The sequence below is a fragment of the Thermobia domestica genome, unplaced genomic scaffold (genome assembly GCF_964235325.1).
Source record: "Thermobia domestica unplaced genomic scaffold, izTheDome1.hap1.1 HAP1_SCAFFOLD_2378, whole genome shotgun sequence".
NCBI lineage: Eukaryota > Metazoa > Arthropoda > Insecta > Zygentoma > Lepismatidae > Thermobia > Thermobia domestica.
The window spans coordinates 1-13,624 of NW_027658076.1; the positions used below are offsets into that span (position 1 = coordinate 1).

General features: G+C 34.4%; 1 protein-coding gene across 1 annotated transcript; it reads right to left on the reverse strand.

Annotated features, from left to right (window-relative positions):
* Positions 1-5,666: 5,666 nt before the first annotated feature.
* LOC145678311 (uncharacterized) lies at positions 5,667-13,380 on the reverse strand. Its single transcript, XM_081748321.1, has 3 exons — positions 9,661-13,380; positions 8,259-8,332; positions 5,667-6,823 (listed from the first exon to the last, which is right to left on the reverse strand). Exons 1-2 carry the CDS (start codon positions 12,276-12,278, stop codon positions 8,305-8,307), a joined length of 2,646 nt encoding a protein of 881 aa, XP_081604447.1. The 5' UTR covers positions 12,279-13,380; the 3' UTR covers positions 5,667-6,823; positions 8,259-8,304.
* Positions 13,381-13,624: the final 244 nt, after the last annotated feature.

The window sequence follows — 13,624 nt, forward strand, 5'->3', positions numbered from 1 at the left end:
GTTTGATAACAGCGCGGGTAATAGTTGGTTTATAGATAGAGCCTGTGTAGGTAAGTGGATACCGCGTGAGACTATTGTTCTAAGGGTGTGGGGTTCGAGTCTCGGCCTAGATTGAGTTAATTTTTTTTCAACACTATAAATGATGTTCGCGTTTGATACTGAAAGAGATTTATCCTATGAAGGGAGAAAACCCACGATGGGGTCAGGGGGAAAGACGGACACTGTTTATCCTTAAGTGTTAAAATTTAATTTATTCCCATGTCTTTTGCTCTTTCCTTTCCCTCTTTCCTTCTTTTCTCATTTTGTTTAGCTTTCCATACTTTTTCGTTCTCTGCATGATGCGTATTATTCTTTTCGTTTCCTTTGCATTAATTCCTATCTCTTTGATCTTAAAGTAAATTGAATTTTTGTAGATTTATCTCGTGGTTGTTTCTCTAAGTGATGCTCTCAGATAGTAATACTTTTTCCTCCAAAATGGAGGAATATCCTGGCACGTTATGTTTTCGGGCATGTATTTGTTGTCATGTTGGTTGTCCAACTATCAGTCATACAGTGAAACTATTCTGCTACTGGAAAAAGCTATCATTTCTTATGTATCCATCCTCCATTTTCTACTGTCGCTGGCTGTACAAGTATCAGTACTTACCGATCTTTGTAACGAAACTTATGTATGTTCTGCTACCCGCACAGGAACCATATTCTGATAATATAGAATGTGTCCCACAAAAATGCCAACTCAGAAAAAAAAAATCCCCGTGAACTGATTTGCCCTGGTTGCTCTTTATGTTCATGAATATCATCCCAACCGTAACTAGTAGAAGATTTATGGAATTTTGGACTTTCAGGCTGAAGCCCACCCAAATTGCAGGATTTCTTTTTTTTTTTTTAAAAAAATCTGATGTTAGTTATTCCTATGCGTGTAAGTTTCAGGCCCTCCACCCCACCCCATCCCCCAAAAATCGTATAATGATTTCTTTAAAAAAAATGAAAAACTAAGACATTATGAATGAAGCCCCTCTCAAACTACTTTCTGGATCCGCCACTTTTCGTAATTTATTTTCGAACAAGAAATCCATTCCACATCTACCTAAATAGGAAATTTACCTAAAATTAGAAGGCAGGAGGTACCAGCAGTAATAATTTCTTAAGGGGTTACTTTGGACCGGTACAAAGTAAACCCGATTAAAGGCTGAAAGCACTTTCCCCCAATTTTATTATTTTTTATGACTTTGAAACGTTTCACTTTAAAACTTCAATTTCAACTATTGCTTCAAAGTCCCATTATACACAGTAGTATTCTACGAAACTGACTTAACTTCGACGGAAATTCCTGTACGTGATGTCTTTCAAATTTTGTCTGACTTTAGAATAACTGCTTTTCATACACCTACAGCAACAAACCTTCCGGGTAATTAGAACTGATGTTAACCGCCAACATTATAGCCAAATACAGTTAGATGTTCTATCTCTCGATGACAGTTGAAACTTTCTCTTTACAGTTCATGGCCTTACCAACAGAGGACTGTGCAACTCTCTTCACACTTCGTGCAAAGTTACCCCGCAAGTGCAAAGCAACCACTCTTACGGTATATCTAGACCTTGATGCAGGCGCGCACTCAGAAATTTTTGGGGAGGGTTCCAAGTTTTGGGAAGGGAAGTCTGCCGCCACTGCGAAAATGTAGGATTGAACAGATATTATTCTACACTCGAAAAGATAATAAGTAATTGTAAAATAATTCCACATATATTTCCAGAAAAAGAAAATGATATAAGTAGATTGTTTTTATAAGAGAAAAGAGTACAGATGAAGTATAAGATCAACTTTTCATGCTTCACCAATCATGTCCCTGTTAAACAAGTATAGTTTTGTTGGAAAAGTGTATAAATGTATGTTGAGTTACGAAGTTGTGTGGAGGAGGGGTCCGGACAGGTGGATCCCCTCGTAGGTTCGCCGCTGGCTTGATGTGGAAATCAAAACACCGTAATAAGAACACCACCCTCCTCCGGGAATCGAACTCGGGAACAACCACGTGCACCAAAGACGCCTTAGACATTAGATCAGCAATGAAGGTTTAGAAGCAGTATTAAAAGTGATGTAGTTTAACTTGGGCTTACATATACTAAGACGAGTAGATCGAATTCGGTTCCTCCCTGCTCAAGACGAAATGGCTAATTAGAAAATATTTACGGGCGTAGAGTATGAAGGTAAAAATTATAGCACATATGCCACTTTCAATGATAAGTCAAAATAGGAAAGCTTTTAATCACTGCAACTACCACAAATTTATTCTTTATTATCTGAGAAATAACAAATAACAGTAAATGTTTATGTTAAAATTATAAAAGTAAAGGCAGCAGATGGTAACACAAGAGCTCTTAAGAAAATTCACTGATATATATGTAATACAACTTGACGTGAGTTGACATCGAATCTGCGATACTCTGCAACAGGGACTAGTCCTTTTCCACTGAACAATGCTGTCGCCTGTATAATACATGTCTCAGTGTAAAAATATAAAAAGATTCATAAGCAGTAAGAATATATAAACCATAAAGGTAGTTTACAGTAGAGTTTTGTAAACAAGAATTCAAATTATGATAATAAATTAAATAAATAAATAAATAAATAGAAATAAAAAATTGTTATCTCGTAGAAATAACTTCCAGGAAAAAATAAATATGTATACTATGTAAGTTTCTTTTTTAAAATGTGTTTTCAACGTGTAACTAGTTGGAGATATTAAAGATTAAAAAGAAAAGGAGAGGCGTGTTTTGCTGAATACGCGGAAAATTTGAAACAAGGCATGTTCATAATTAATGCTCTATTATAGTTAAGTTAACGTCACGGAAAAATAACAACATATACCATATGAAAGTTAGATAGCTAGAAAAAAAAAAGAGATAATTAGGTCGTTTTTCCGGAACTTCTGTTGTTGGATACAAAGACCCCTAATGTGGATTTAATTGCACTAAAATATCTTGAGCTAACCCTGCTGAGTTCTGCTTGAGCTATCTTGTTGGTATCTAACTTACCCACTGCAGCTTTCAGCTTCATTTCCCCCCCTTTTTCTGATGCTCTCGGACGTGTAGCCGTCAACTATTCAGGGCTGTGTGAGAGTGCTGTACGTTAACCCCCACGTGATTTTAGTCCAGTTGATTTATTGGTGAATCAATCCCGAAAGGGACTTTTGAATGCTTCTCGCATTTCGACCACTAAATTCCCTCACCTATGTTTCACCGTCGTTTCACCCCAAGAGCAGAGAAATGGAAAAAAGAAGAAGAAGATAAAAGAAATATGTGATAGTTCCCACCATTACCTCCCCTGATTCTAAGTCCTATGATTCAAATATTTCTTTTTTTGGTGGCTGTAGTCACCCATTTTTTACCGCCATATTTCCATCCGTTAGTAATCGTAAAATGCTTTTCTTTAATATATTTGTCGCTAAGTTTACGACTGCGATTAATTTTTCTGGGTATAGTAATAATAATAATAAAATAATAATAATAATAATAATAATAATAATAATAATAATAATAATAATAATAATCGTCATCATAATAGGCACTGTACTTTATAATTAGTGAAACTTGAGATTAAAGAGTTTCCGTGCTCCACAATTTCTCTATTAGGATCACGCTAGTGGGCCACATAAGATTGTAATGTGATTAGAATCACGTTAGTGGACCTTATGATGATGGACCTTATGATGGACATTATGAGATTGTAATGTTGTTATATCATGCTAGTGGACCGCTTTATAAGATTGTAATATTATTAGGATCACGCTAGTGGGCCACATAAGATTGTAATGTTATTAGAATCACGTTAATGGGCCTTATGAGATTGTAATGTTGTTATGTCATTCTCATGGGCCTTATAAGATTGTAATATTGTTAGGATCACGCTAGTGAGCCACATAAGATTGTAATGTTATTAGAATCACGTTAATGGGCCTTATGAGATTGTAATGTTGTTATGTCATGCTCATGGGCCTTATAAGATTGTAATATTGTTAGGATCACGCTAGTGAGCCACATAAGATTGTAATGTTATTAGAATCACGTTAGTGGGCCTTATGAGATTCTAATGTTGTTATATCATGCTAGTGGGCCTTATAAGATTGTAATATTATTAGGGTCACGCCAGTGGGTCTTATAAGAGTACAGTGTTACTAGAATCATACTAGTGGACCTTATAAGATTAAAATGTTGTTAGAATCAATGAGTCTTACGAGATTATAATGTTATAGTATGTGCGTCAGTCCGTTATTCTGCACGATGACTTTTAAACGAAAGCGAAGTTTTTAATTCTGTTTCCCGCAATAGATAACTAGAGGAATTATCTGGCCAAGTTCGTTAATAGAATCAATTCATTAATAACATCTCCACGGGTAACGATGGCTTCAGCGGTGGTTATCCATACCCTATTCATTCATAAAGGTACATTTCAGGTGACGCTAATATGCAACCCTAGAAACATGCAACCCAACCCATTCATTCATAAACGTGTCCTCTTTCCTGTCTTTAAGAAAATTGATTTATATTTCTGTCTTAGCTTAAAATTGCAGTCGTGTTTGATATTATCCACAAAATGCAATTTTTCTTGTAATCTCTATTTTTTCTTCTACAATTTCTTCCTAAGAACACATTGTCTTCCCAACAGTATTCTAACGGTTTTACTTCTTTATCTTTCTTATTTTTTTCAATTTTTTTTCTACACTCCTTCGAACACTTCCACATTACTTTTTCATTTCATTCAATTGACTTTCTCCATTCATCCCGCTTTTAATAATTCCAAACATTCTGTATTTTTTAAAAATCTTATTACCTAACTTTCAGCAATGGCATGATTCGACATACCTAATTATACTTTTTTGTTCATTTTTTGTTCACAGGTTGGCAACTGATTTTCCTTCTTTCTAAAAGTTTTTTTTTTTTTTTTTTTTTTTTACAATCCTGTTCTTGATTTTTACTCTGTTTATCTTCACAAATGACGTTTCCTATTGAGGAAAAAAATGATATTTTCTAAGTTATCAACCGAGCTTGTATCTTTGACGTAGTTTAATGAAATGCAACTAAAGTAGTATTAAAAGATCATTCCTGGTTTAATAATGACAACAGGATGTCCATCTTCAGGAATCATGCTCGTTGTAAAGTCCTAAATGTATGTCTCCTATATGTGGAATTGTGCTGGAAAAGCGGAATATTATTCATGTGTTCTTATTGTAACGTGCTCTCGTTATAAAACTGAAGCTCGTTCGTGGAGACTCTAGCTATTTTAATATAGGCTAGGACACGTTTCACGTAAAAATAAAATTGTTCTATATACGTACCTTTTAGTAATAATCATCAATGATAAGACGATTCCAGAATATTGAAAGTTATTCAACAAACACAGGGCAACCATAAATTTAGGCAAAAGTATATTTGCGAAATAATAAGATTTTTAAGTTCTTTTTACTAATAACTTTATAAACGTCTTCAAAATATATTCCAAAAAGAAGATACGAAAAGTTTCTCAATACACACATTTAACAAGAACTGTAGACTGTTCCATTTAAACAAGCACTTGGCATAATTCATAATCGAACATTAATGTTTTAAATACTACACTAGTTGCCGAAATAATTCACTTGTTACTTTTAATATTACTTCTTTTAGTCAGTAAAGATGATTTCTTCAAAACATATATATAATTCAAAAAACAAACTCACCTTAATCATGTTATACCAAGGCGATTGTAATATGTGCACTCATATACGCCATGATCAAAGACCACCGGCTAATCTTGGACAATAACTTCTCACGATAATATCACTATTAAATATAATTCTTTTAATAAATAACGAAATGCAATTCACTTCAACTTCAAAAATACTTCTTTCCTATATATATATATTGCAAATGTAATGCTATTTTACTTTTCGAGTAGCCCATCTAACTTTCGCAAACGAGTTTATACACTTTTACAACTTCTGGAATTCCAACTCTCCACTTTAGTCATTTTAGTCTGAATGACCTCAACGTCACCCAGAGGGCTAGAGCAAGAACAAGTAGTTCCCAATATTGCCAGATATGGCGCTTTAAAATCGCATATCTGGTTGCATAGCCGTTTCAATAGAAATAGGGAAGAAAAAAAAAATCGGAATGTCAATACGGTACACATATCACTCACCCCACATAAAAAGTTGACAAACTTTTTAAATACCCGATCATTTTACAAATACCGTATTGAAAGTTATGAATAGGAAATTTATCGTCAGTTTTACACGTCATGTTGAATTAGTATCTATAACTACCTTTCTACCCCAAACCTACTAACTACCACCACATACCAACAACTCTCATTCATCCAAAAGAAAAAGATAACAAAACTAAAGAAAAAAAACTATCCTCCAAAAATCATTCTCACACCGACTCATCCTTCTACTTACACTATCCAAGTTAGTAAATTTGAGTCCAAGGTCGGACTATTCATAACCTTTACAAAATAATATAATTTTCAATTTATAATATGTATTTATATTATAAATTACTCTTATTCTTAATATCAATTAGGTGAGTTTTTTTTTTTTTTAAACATTTCATATTCTAAAAATATAAATTTACAGATACATACTTGTGTGTCTTCAGTATATATAATTACATATTTACATCGCTAATATCTCAGGTTTTCGACTTGTCTCCAGGGCGATGCTCCACCAAAAATCCAATTGACGTTTACAATCCAGTCAAATTTGCGTTCTCTTACATACATTTAATTACAATCCTCTAAATCCGCGTACATTAAAATGTATACATTTTCTTTATATTAATCCCAGGCCTGGAATTAAAAAATTTATATTAAAATTCACATATAATTATCACACACACATATATATAAATAGATAGTTTTCCCGAAATTATAACCATATAATTATAGCTTAATGATACTAATTAATAGGACTTAATTTAGTTTAATCATACATTCAATGACTAGAGTTTAATATATATATTCAATTTCCTACAATTCTTCTACCCTCTCTAAACAGTTTAATCATGTCAATATGAACCTTACGCACATCATTGTTGTTATCTACCGCTCGCACCTGGACAGTATTCCTTCCCAACCAGCGCTCAATAAAAAATGGCCCCAGCCATTTTGGGCATAATGACTTAGTTCTTTTATCTTTCAAAGATGACTGAAATTGAGCTTTAATCAATATCTTATTTCCTACTTCATATGTATTAGGAAGTCTTCTTTTATCATACAATTTTTTCTTTCTTTGCCATGCCCTCTCCATATTTTCTAAGGCTGTCTTCCATATTTGAGGATCTTTAGTATAAATTTCCTCCAACCTTACATTCCACCGTATATCTAAAGGGTCACACAGATTGTATGTAAAAACCATTTCCATGGGACTACATTTTGTATCTTCGTGTATAGCTGAATTAATAGAAAATTCTATTTCCCATAATCCTCTATCCCATTTACTCTGTTTATCATTGAAGTAAATTCTTAACGAATTTTTAATAGTCGAGACATATCTTTCACTCGGATTCGAAGCAGCGTGATAGGGAGCAATTCTAATGTCCCTTATCCCATTTCCATAAAGGAAATCCCTAAATTTTGCAGAAGTAAACACTGAATGATTATCATGCGCTACTGAATAACAAAATCCGTTCCTACACATTAACTTATACAGTTTATTAATAATACACTGACTCGACAAAACTTTGATGGGTTCTAGAAAAATTCTTTTGGAAAAAGAATCAACTATTATCAAACAATAACGTCCCGAACGACTCTCTACCATTGGTCCCAAAAGGTCCATTTGCCAACAACCATTAACCATTTTTTCATATTGAGATACTAACTGTCCCTGGGGTTTCACGTTAGAACTTTTATTTAATTGACACTCTCTGCAAGTAGATACAAAATCCCTTATTTGTTGGACCATTCCCGGCCATGTAAAGCGCGCAAATATTTTTCCAATTGTTCTTTTTATCCCACAGTGCGATCCGGGCAAAATATTAGAATGATAGAATTGAATGATGCTTTTTGCTAAAGTCGTCGGAAGACATACTTTATAAGGGTTTCTAACTGCCCTAGTTTTCTTGCATAATATCCCCCGTACCAACTTATATCCCTCAACAGTCTTTTTCGCTTTTAGTTGTTTTATAATTTCTTTCAGATCCGGATCATTTTCTTGATGTTCGTTGATGGCTATATTGGCACAAGGCATATTCCATAAATTTATCAAAAAATAATTAGTTACCTGTTCCTCATGTGATGGGTTAACATCCATCTCCTCAAAATTATTACTATCGTACAACCTTGATAGAAAATCGGCTGAAATATTTAAATTTGTTGAAATTGATTTTACAACAAAATTAAACGAAAAAAGACGATACAATAATGAACCATAACGCTTGACTCTTTTCATATTCTTTATGGCATATACTAATCCCGCGTGATCAATACGCAATTCAAACTGTGAATGCAAATAGGTACTATACCGTTCCATCAATTCCACCGCCGCCATCATTTCAAGTAAATAAATAGGTTTATTTAAATCATATTTCTTGAGGCGACGACTAAAAAACCCAACCGGTAACAAGTTACCTTCCTCATCATATTGTTGAACTACGCCGCCCAGACTCTTGAGTGACGCATCCGCATTCAAAATAAACTTCTTATTTAAGTCAGGAAGCTTCAACATTATGTGTGTTTCAAACATGAGTTTAATATCGTCTAAGGCTTTCTGTTGTTCGTGCCCCCAAACAAATTTTACAGAAGCACTCCTTAAACGATTAATAGGTTCCATTATTTCATGAAATTGGGGAACAAACTTGCCATAATATTGTAGAAAAGAGCTAAGCGAAATTAAACTTTTCCTATTTTTAGGAGCTGGTAATTTACGAATTACTTCAACCCGTGCTGGGTCCATATACATTTTTCCATTTTCAATTATAAATCCTAAATAGGAAACCTTAGTTGAAAAAAAGGAACATTTCTTTTTAGATAAAGTTAAACCTTTGTCTTCCAATTTTTTCAAGACCTTTTCTAAAATAATTTTATGACTCTTTAAATCTTTTGACTTTATTATGACATCATCCATATACCATTCAACTCCTTCCTCCTTAAGTGGATATAACAGTTCTGTTAATATTTTTGATAAAACGTGACTACCAGCTGCTAAACCAAATGGTAAAAATTTAAATTCGAATAGTCCCCTATGGGTCAAAAAGGCTGTATATCTACGGCTTTCTTTAGTTAGCGGTATTGTTAAGTAGGCCTTACGTATATCAAGATGTGAAAAGAATTTACCATCTGCGAGTTCAGCCAATACATCCTCCATACGCGGCGTATATTGAGTATTTAAGCATAAACGAGAATTTAAAGAAGAGTAGTTTACAACCATGCGTTTTGTTCCATCATTATTATTAACTACAAAACAAGGAAAAGCAAAATCGCTTTCACTCGTTTCTATTATTCCTTCACTCAATAATTCATCCAAAATCTTATCAAGATCCTTTTGAGTAGCCCGTGATAAAGGATATGCCTTTTTACGAATAGGAGAATAATCATCTAATATTATATTATAAGAATAATCTGATATAAATCCAATTTTATCAGAAAATACATTAGGAAATTTTGTAACTAAATTATTAACATACCCTTGTATATGTGGATGTTGGTCAACCACTTCCGAATCCACCATCAAGGATGCCCGCTCGATCTCTGGACTCAGATAAGTATCCCCAGTTGTTTCATGGATATTCTTCATGCATCTTCCAACCCTGCCTCTGTCGGCGCCTCCCAAAAGTCTCTGACCACTCGCCAAACCTGGATCCGCCACCATCCCTGGATTTACTGGAATATTTCCCATTGGATCCATTCCATTCTCCCCCATTGATGATAGATCTCCAACACTATTAGCTTTAATGAATAAATTTGTAAAAATTTCGGACTGTTTTAAAGAAGATAATTCACCATTGAGCTGTTCCCTAATTGAACTAGTGGAAGGGGGACAAGTTTTTGAAGAAAATTGTAACCGAATTTTTCCATTTTCCAAAGGCAACACTAATTCATTTTGAACTAAATCAATTTGCGCCTGTATAGATTTAAGTTCATTAATACCCAAGATGAAAGGTGGATTTAAACTATTAATAAGAAAAAACTTCATTTTGTAAACCCGCTTTTGAAATTTAAGATGCAGCATAACACACTGATTGAGTGTCACTTTGCTCTGATTCACCCCCACACCAGTAAATTTCTCATTGTAAACTGCTATAGGTCTAGCTAAACTTTTATTCCACTCATCAAATATTTGTTTACTGACCAATGAGGCGGAAGAACAAGTGTCCACACAACCTAAATATTGTTTACCCATTATATAAGCCGGAATAAAAGCTGCCACTAAATTTCTTTGATCACGACATGAATAAGGTTTTCTAGTCTTTGTCCAACTATAAGGATCACAACCCACTTTGGCTGTACATCCACCCTCATCGCATGTTTCGACTCGAACTCCGGTCTCTGTCATACAAGTCAATGAATTCAACTGTTCACTGCCTTCATTAAATTCACCTACACCATCTCTAACCTTCTCATGGTCTATATTTTGAACTCCTTTTCTACCCCCAACACTGGGTCTCTTATAATCCTTTCGATAATTCACATAATTCCCCCTATTCCCTGCAAAGCGTTCATTAATTTGGGAAGAATTATGGTCCATCTGACTCACACCACTTCTCGCATATCTAAAATCCAACAACTGAGACTTATCACCAACTTTATTTTCTTGCTTAAATAAGGGCGAGCGATGCTTAATGTTATAATTCTTTTCCAGCACTCGATCCTCTTTACCACGCTCCCTTTTATAAATACCATCCGGCCCCCTAGTCGGGGAAAGAGCCGTGTTCAAGGACAAAAAGTTTTTTGTTTCACCTAAACATTCCTTCTGAGAATTTATAAACTGTCTATTTTTCCCCACGAAACCATCATCCTGCGGATATCGAACCCCTTGATCACTCATATGAGTAGAAGACCCCAATCCCTCTGCAAAGCGTCCTGCTGGAGTCCTACTCATATTCACCTTTACCATTTGTTTATTTAATAAGGACTGTTTATACGCTTTACAAGTCGCCATTCGATGGTTCGCACCACAAAAATAACAATTAATTTGTTTCTTCATTCCACTATCAGCTCTAGTAAAATTTATCATTGAATTGTATACTTCAACATTCCTATTATATGTCTCGTAATTATGGATATCAGCCATCAGTTCCCTCAAAGACTCCGGTTGTCTATATTTATACATATCAAATTTTATTTGTGGTTTCATTCCACTTACCACTATATCCAATACCTCCCTTTCATTTATTCGGCCATAACAAACTTTATGATAATCCACAATTTTATTTACGTATTCAAGAATGTTTTCATTAGGTTCTTGCATTGCATTCAAGAATCGTATAGTCAAGTCCCGTTTACCTAATGGAGTGATGAGCTTCCTAAACAAGTAACTACTTATGTCTGTCCATTGTCTCGTTTGCTCATATACATGCAATAATTCATTATTTAAACGCCCCTGTGATTTACTCAAAGCAGCTAACAATACTGCTTCAATCGGAAACAAACCACCCTTTATTATATTATAAACAGTGACCATAAAACGAAACAAACCGACATCACTTTTACCGTCTGTAAACGGAATTTGCTTTATTTTCTCACTAAAAAGAGCACTTGTTGTATTAACAGCAATCTTATCAAAATTAATATTGAAAGGAAAAAACCTCTGATTAATATGCGAAGTTTGATTTTCTTGCTCCGATTTTAACTCACGACCAAAAGGCACAAATGGATTTTTATTCTCTTTTTCTTTTTCCTCCTTTATAAAATCAGCTGTTTCACCACTACTAATGTGCACTGAATGGAATTCCTTCACACCACTGCTACTACCTGATAACAAGGGTTGAGTTACGTCATCGTACACGTGCAGCTGCCTTCCCGTTCCTGACTCGACACCTGCTACACAACTGCTTGAATAGCTAACACTATTAATTGAAGGACTCTCCTCCCTCCACATTTCGTCCTCCAGATATGATAGATCCCAATGACCTCGAGCACATTCAGGGATTACAATTCCTTCATCGCCTCCTACACAACCATTTAAAAAGAGTTGTGACCTAGTATTTTCCATATTTTTACCACGTATTAGACTCACTATTACAAGCAACAGGAAAAAAGGAAAAGAAAAGTACCGGACTCCTTTTAACAATAAATGATCCATAAGCCACTGCCAGAAACCGTCAAACCGGATTTAATCACTTTCCACATATCCATATTATTTCATCAATACTATAATTTTTATAATTATATCGTCCTTTTTCCTCAACTCTATTTATATATATATGCCACTTGGTACGTACATATATGAGGTCATTCAGACTAAAATTTTTGTGTAACGTGCTCTCGTTATAAAACTGAAGCTCGTTCGTGGAGACTCTAGCTATTTTAATATAGGCTAGGACACGTTTCACGTAAAAATAAAATTGTTCTATATACGTACCTTTTAGTAATAATCATCAATGATAAGACGATTCCAGAATATTGAAAGTTATTCAACAAACACAGGGCAACCATAAATTTAGGCAAAAGTATATTTGCGAAATAATAAGATTTTTAAGTTCTTTTTACTAATAACTTTATAAACGTCTTCAAAATATATTCCAAAAAGAAGATACGAAAAGTTTCTCAATACACACATTTAACAAGAACTGTAGACTGTTCCATTTAAACAAGCACTTGGCATAATTCATAATCGAACATTAATGTTTTAAATACTACACTAGTTGCCGAAATAATTCACTTGTTACTTTTAATATTACTTCTTTTAGTCAGTAAAGATGATTTCTTCAAAACATATATATAATTCAAAAAACAAACTCACCTTAATCATGTTATACCAAGGCGATTGTAATATGTGCACTCATATACGCCATGATCAAAGACCACCGGCTAATCTTGGACAATAACTTCTCACGATAATATCACTATTAAATATAATTCTTTTAATAAATAACGAAATGCAATTCACTTCAACTTCAAAAATACTTCTTTCCTATATATATATATTGCAAATGTAATGCTATTTTACTTTTCGAGTAGCCCATCTAACTTTCGCAAACGAGTTTATACACTTTTACAACTTCTGGAATTCCAACTCTCCACTTTAGTCATTTTAGTCTGAATGACCTCAACGTCACCCAGAGGGCTAGAGCAAGAACAAGTAGTTCCCAATATTGCCAGATATGGCGCTTTAAAATCGCATATCTGGTTGCATAGCCGTTTCAATAGAAATAGGGAAGAAAAAAAAAATCGGAATGTCAATACGGTACATTATCCATACAGGTTCATGATGCCAGACCTCACACACATCATCTAATGAACCACTTGAAGAATATCCATGCCGTTTGATAGATATACCTATACAAGCTGCATTGAATATGCTCCAAAATTAAACTCGTGGCCAAAAGTAACAAACGCTTCATAGTTATCGTAGATGCTCTGCCATTATTGTCAGGTCCATGGGCGGCGATTAGGGGGGCAAGAGGGGGCAGTTGCCCCCTCACTTTT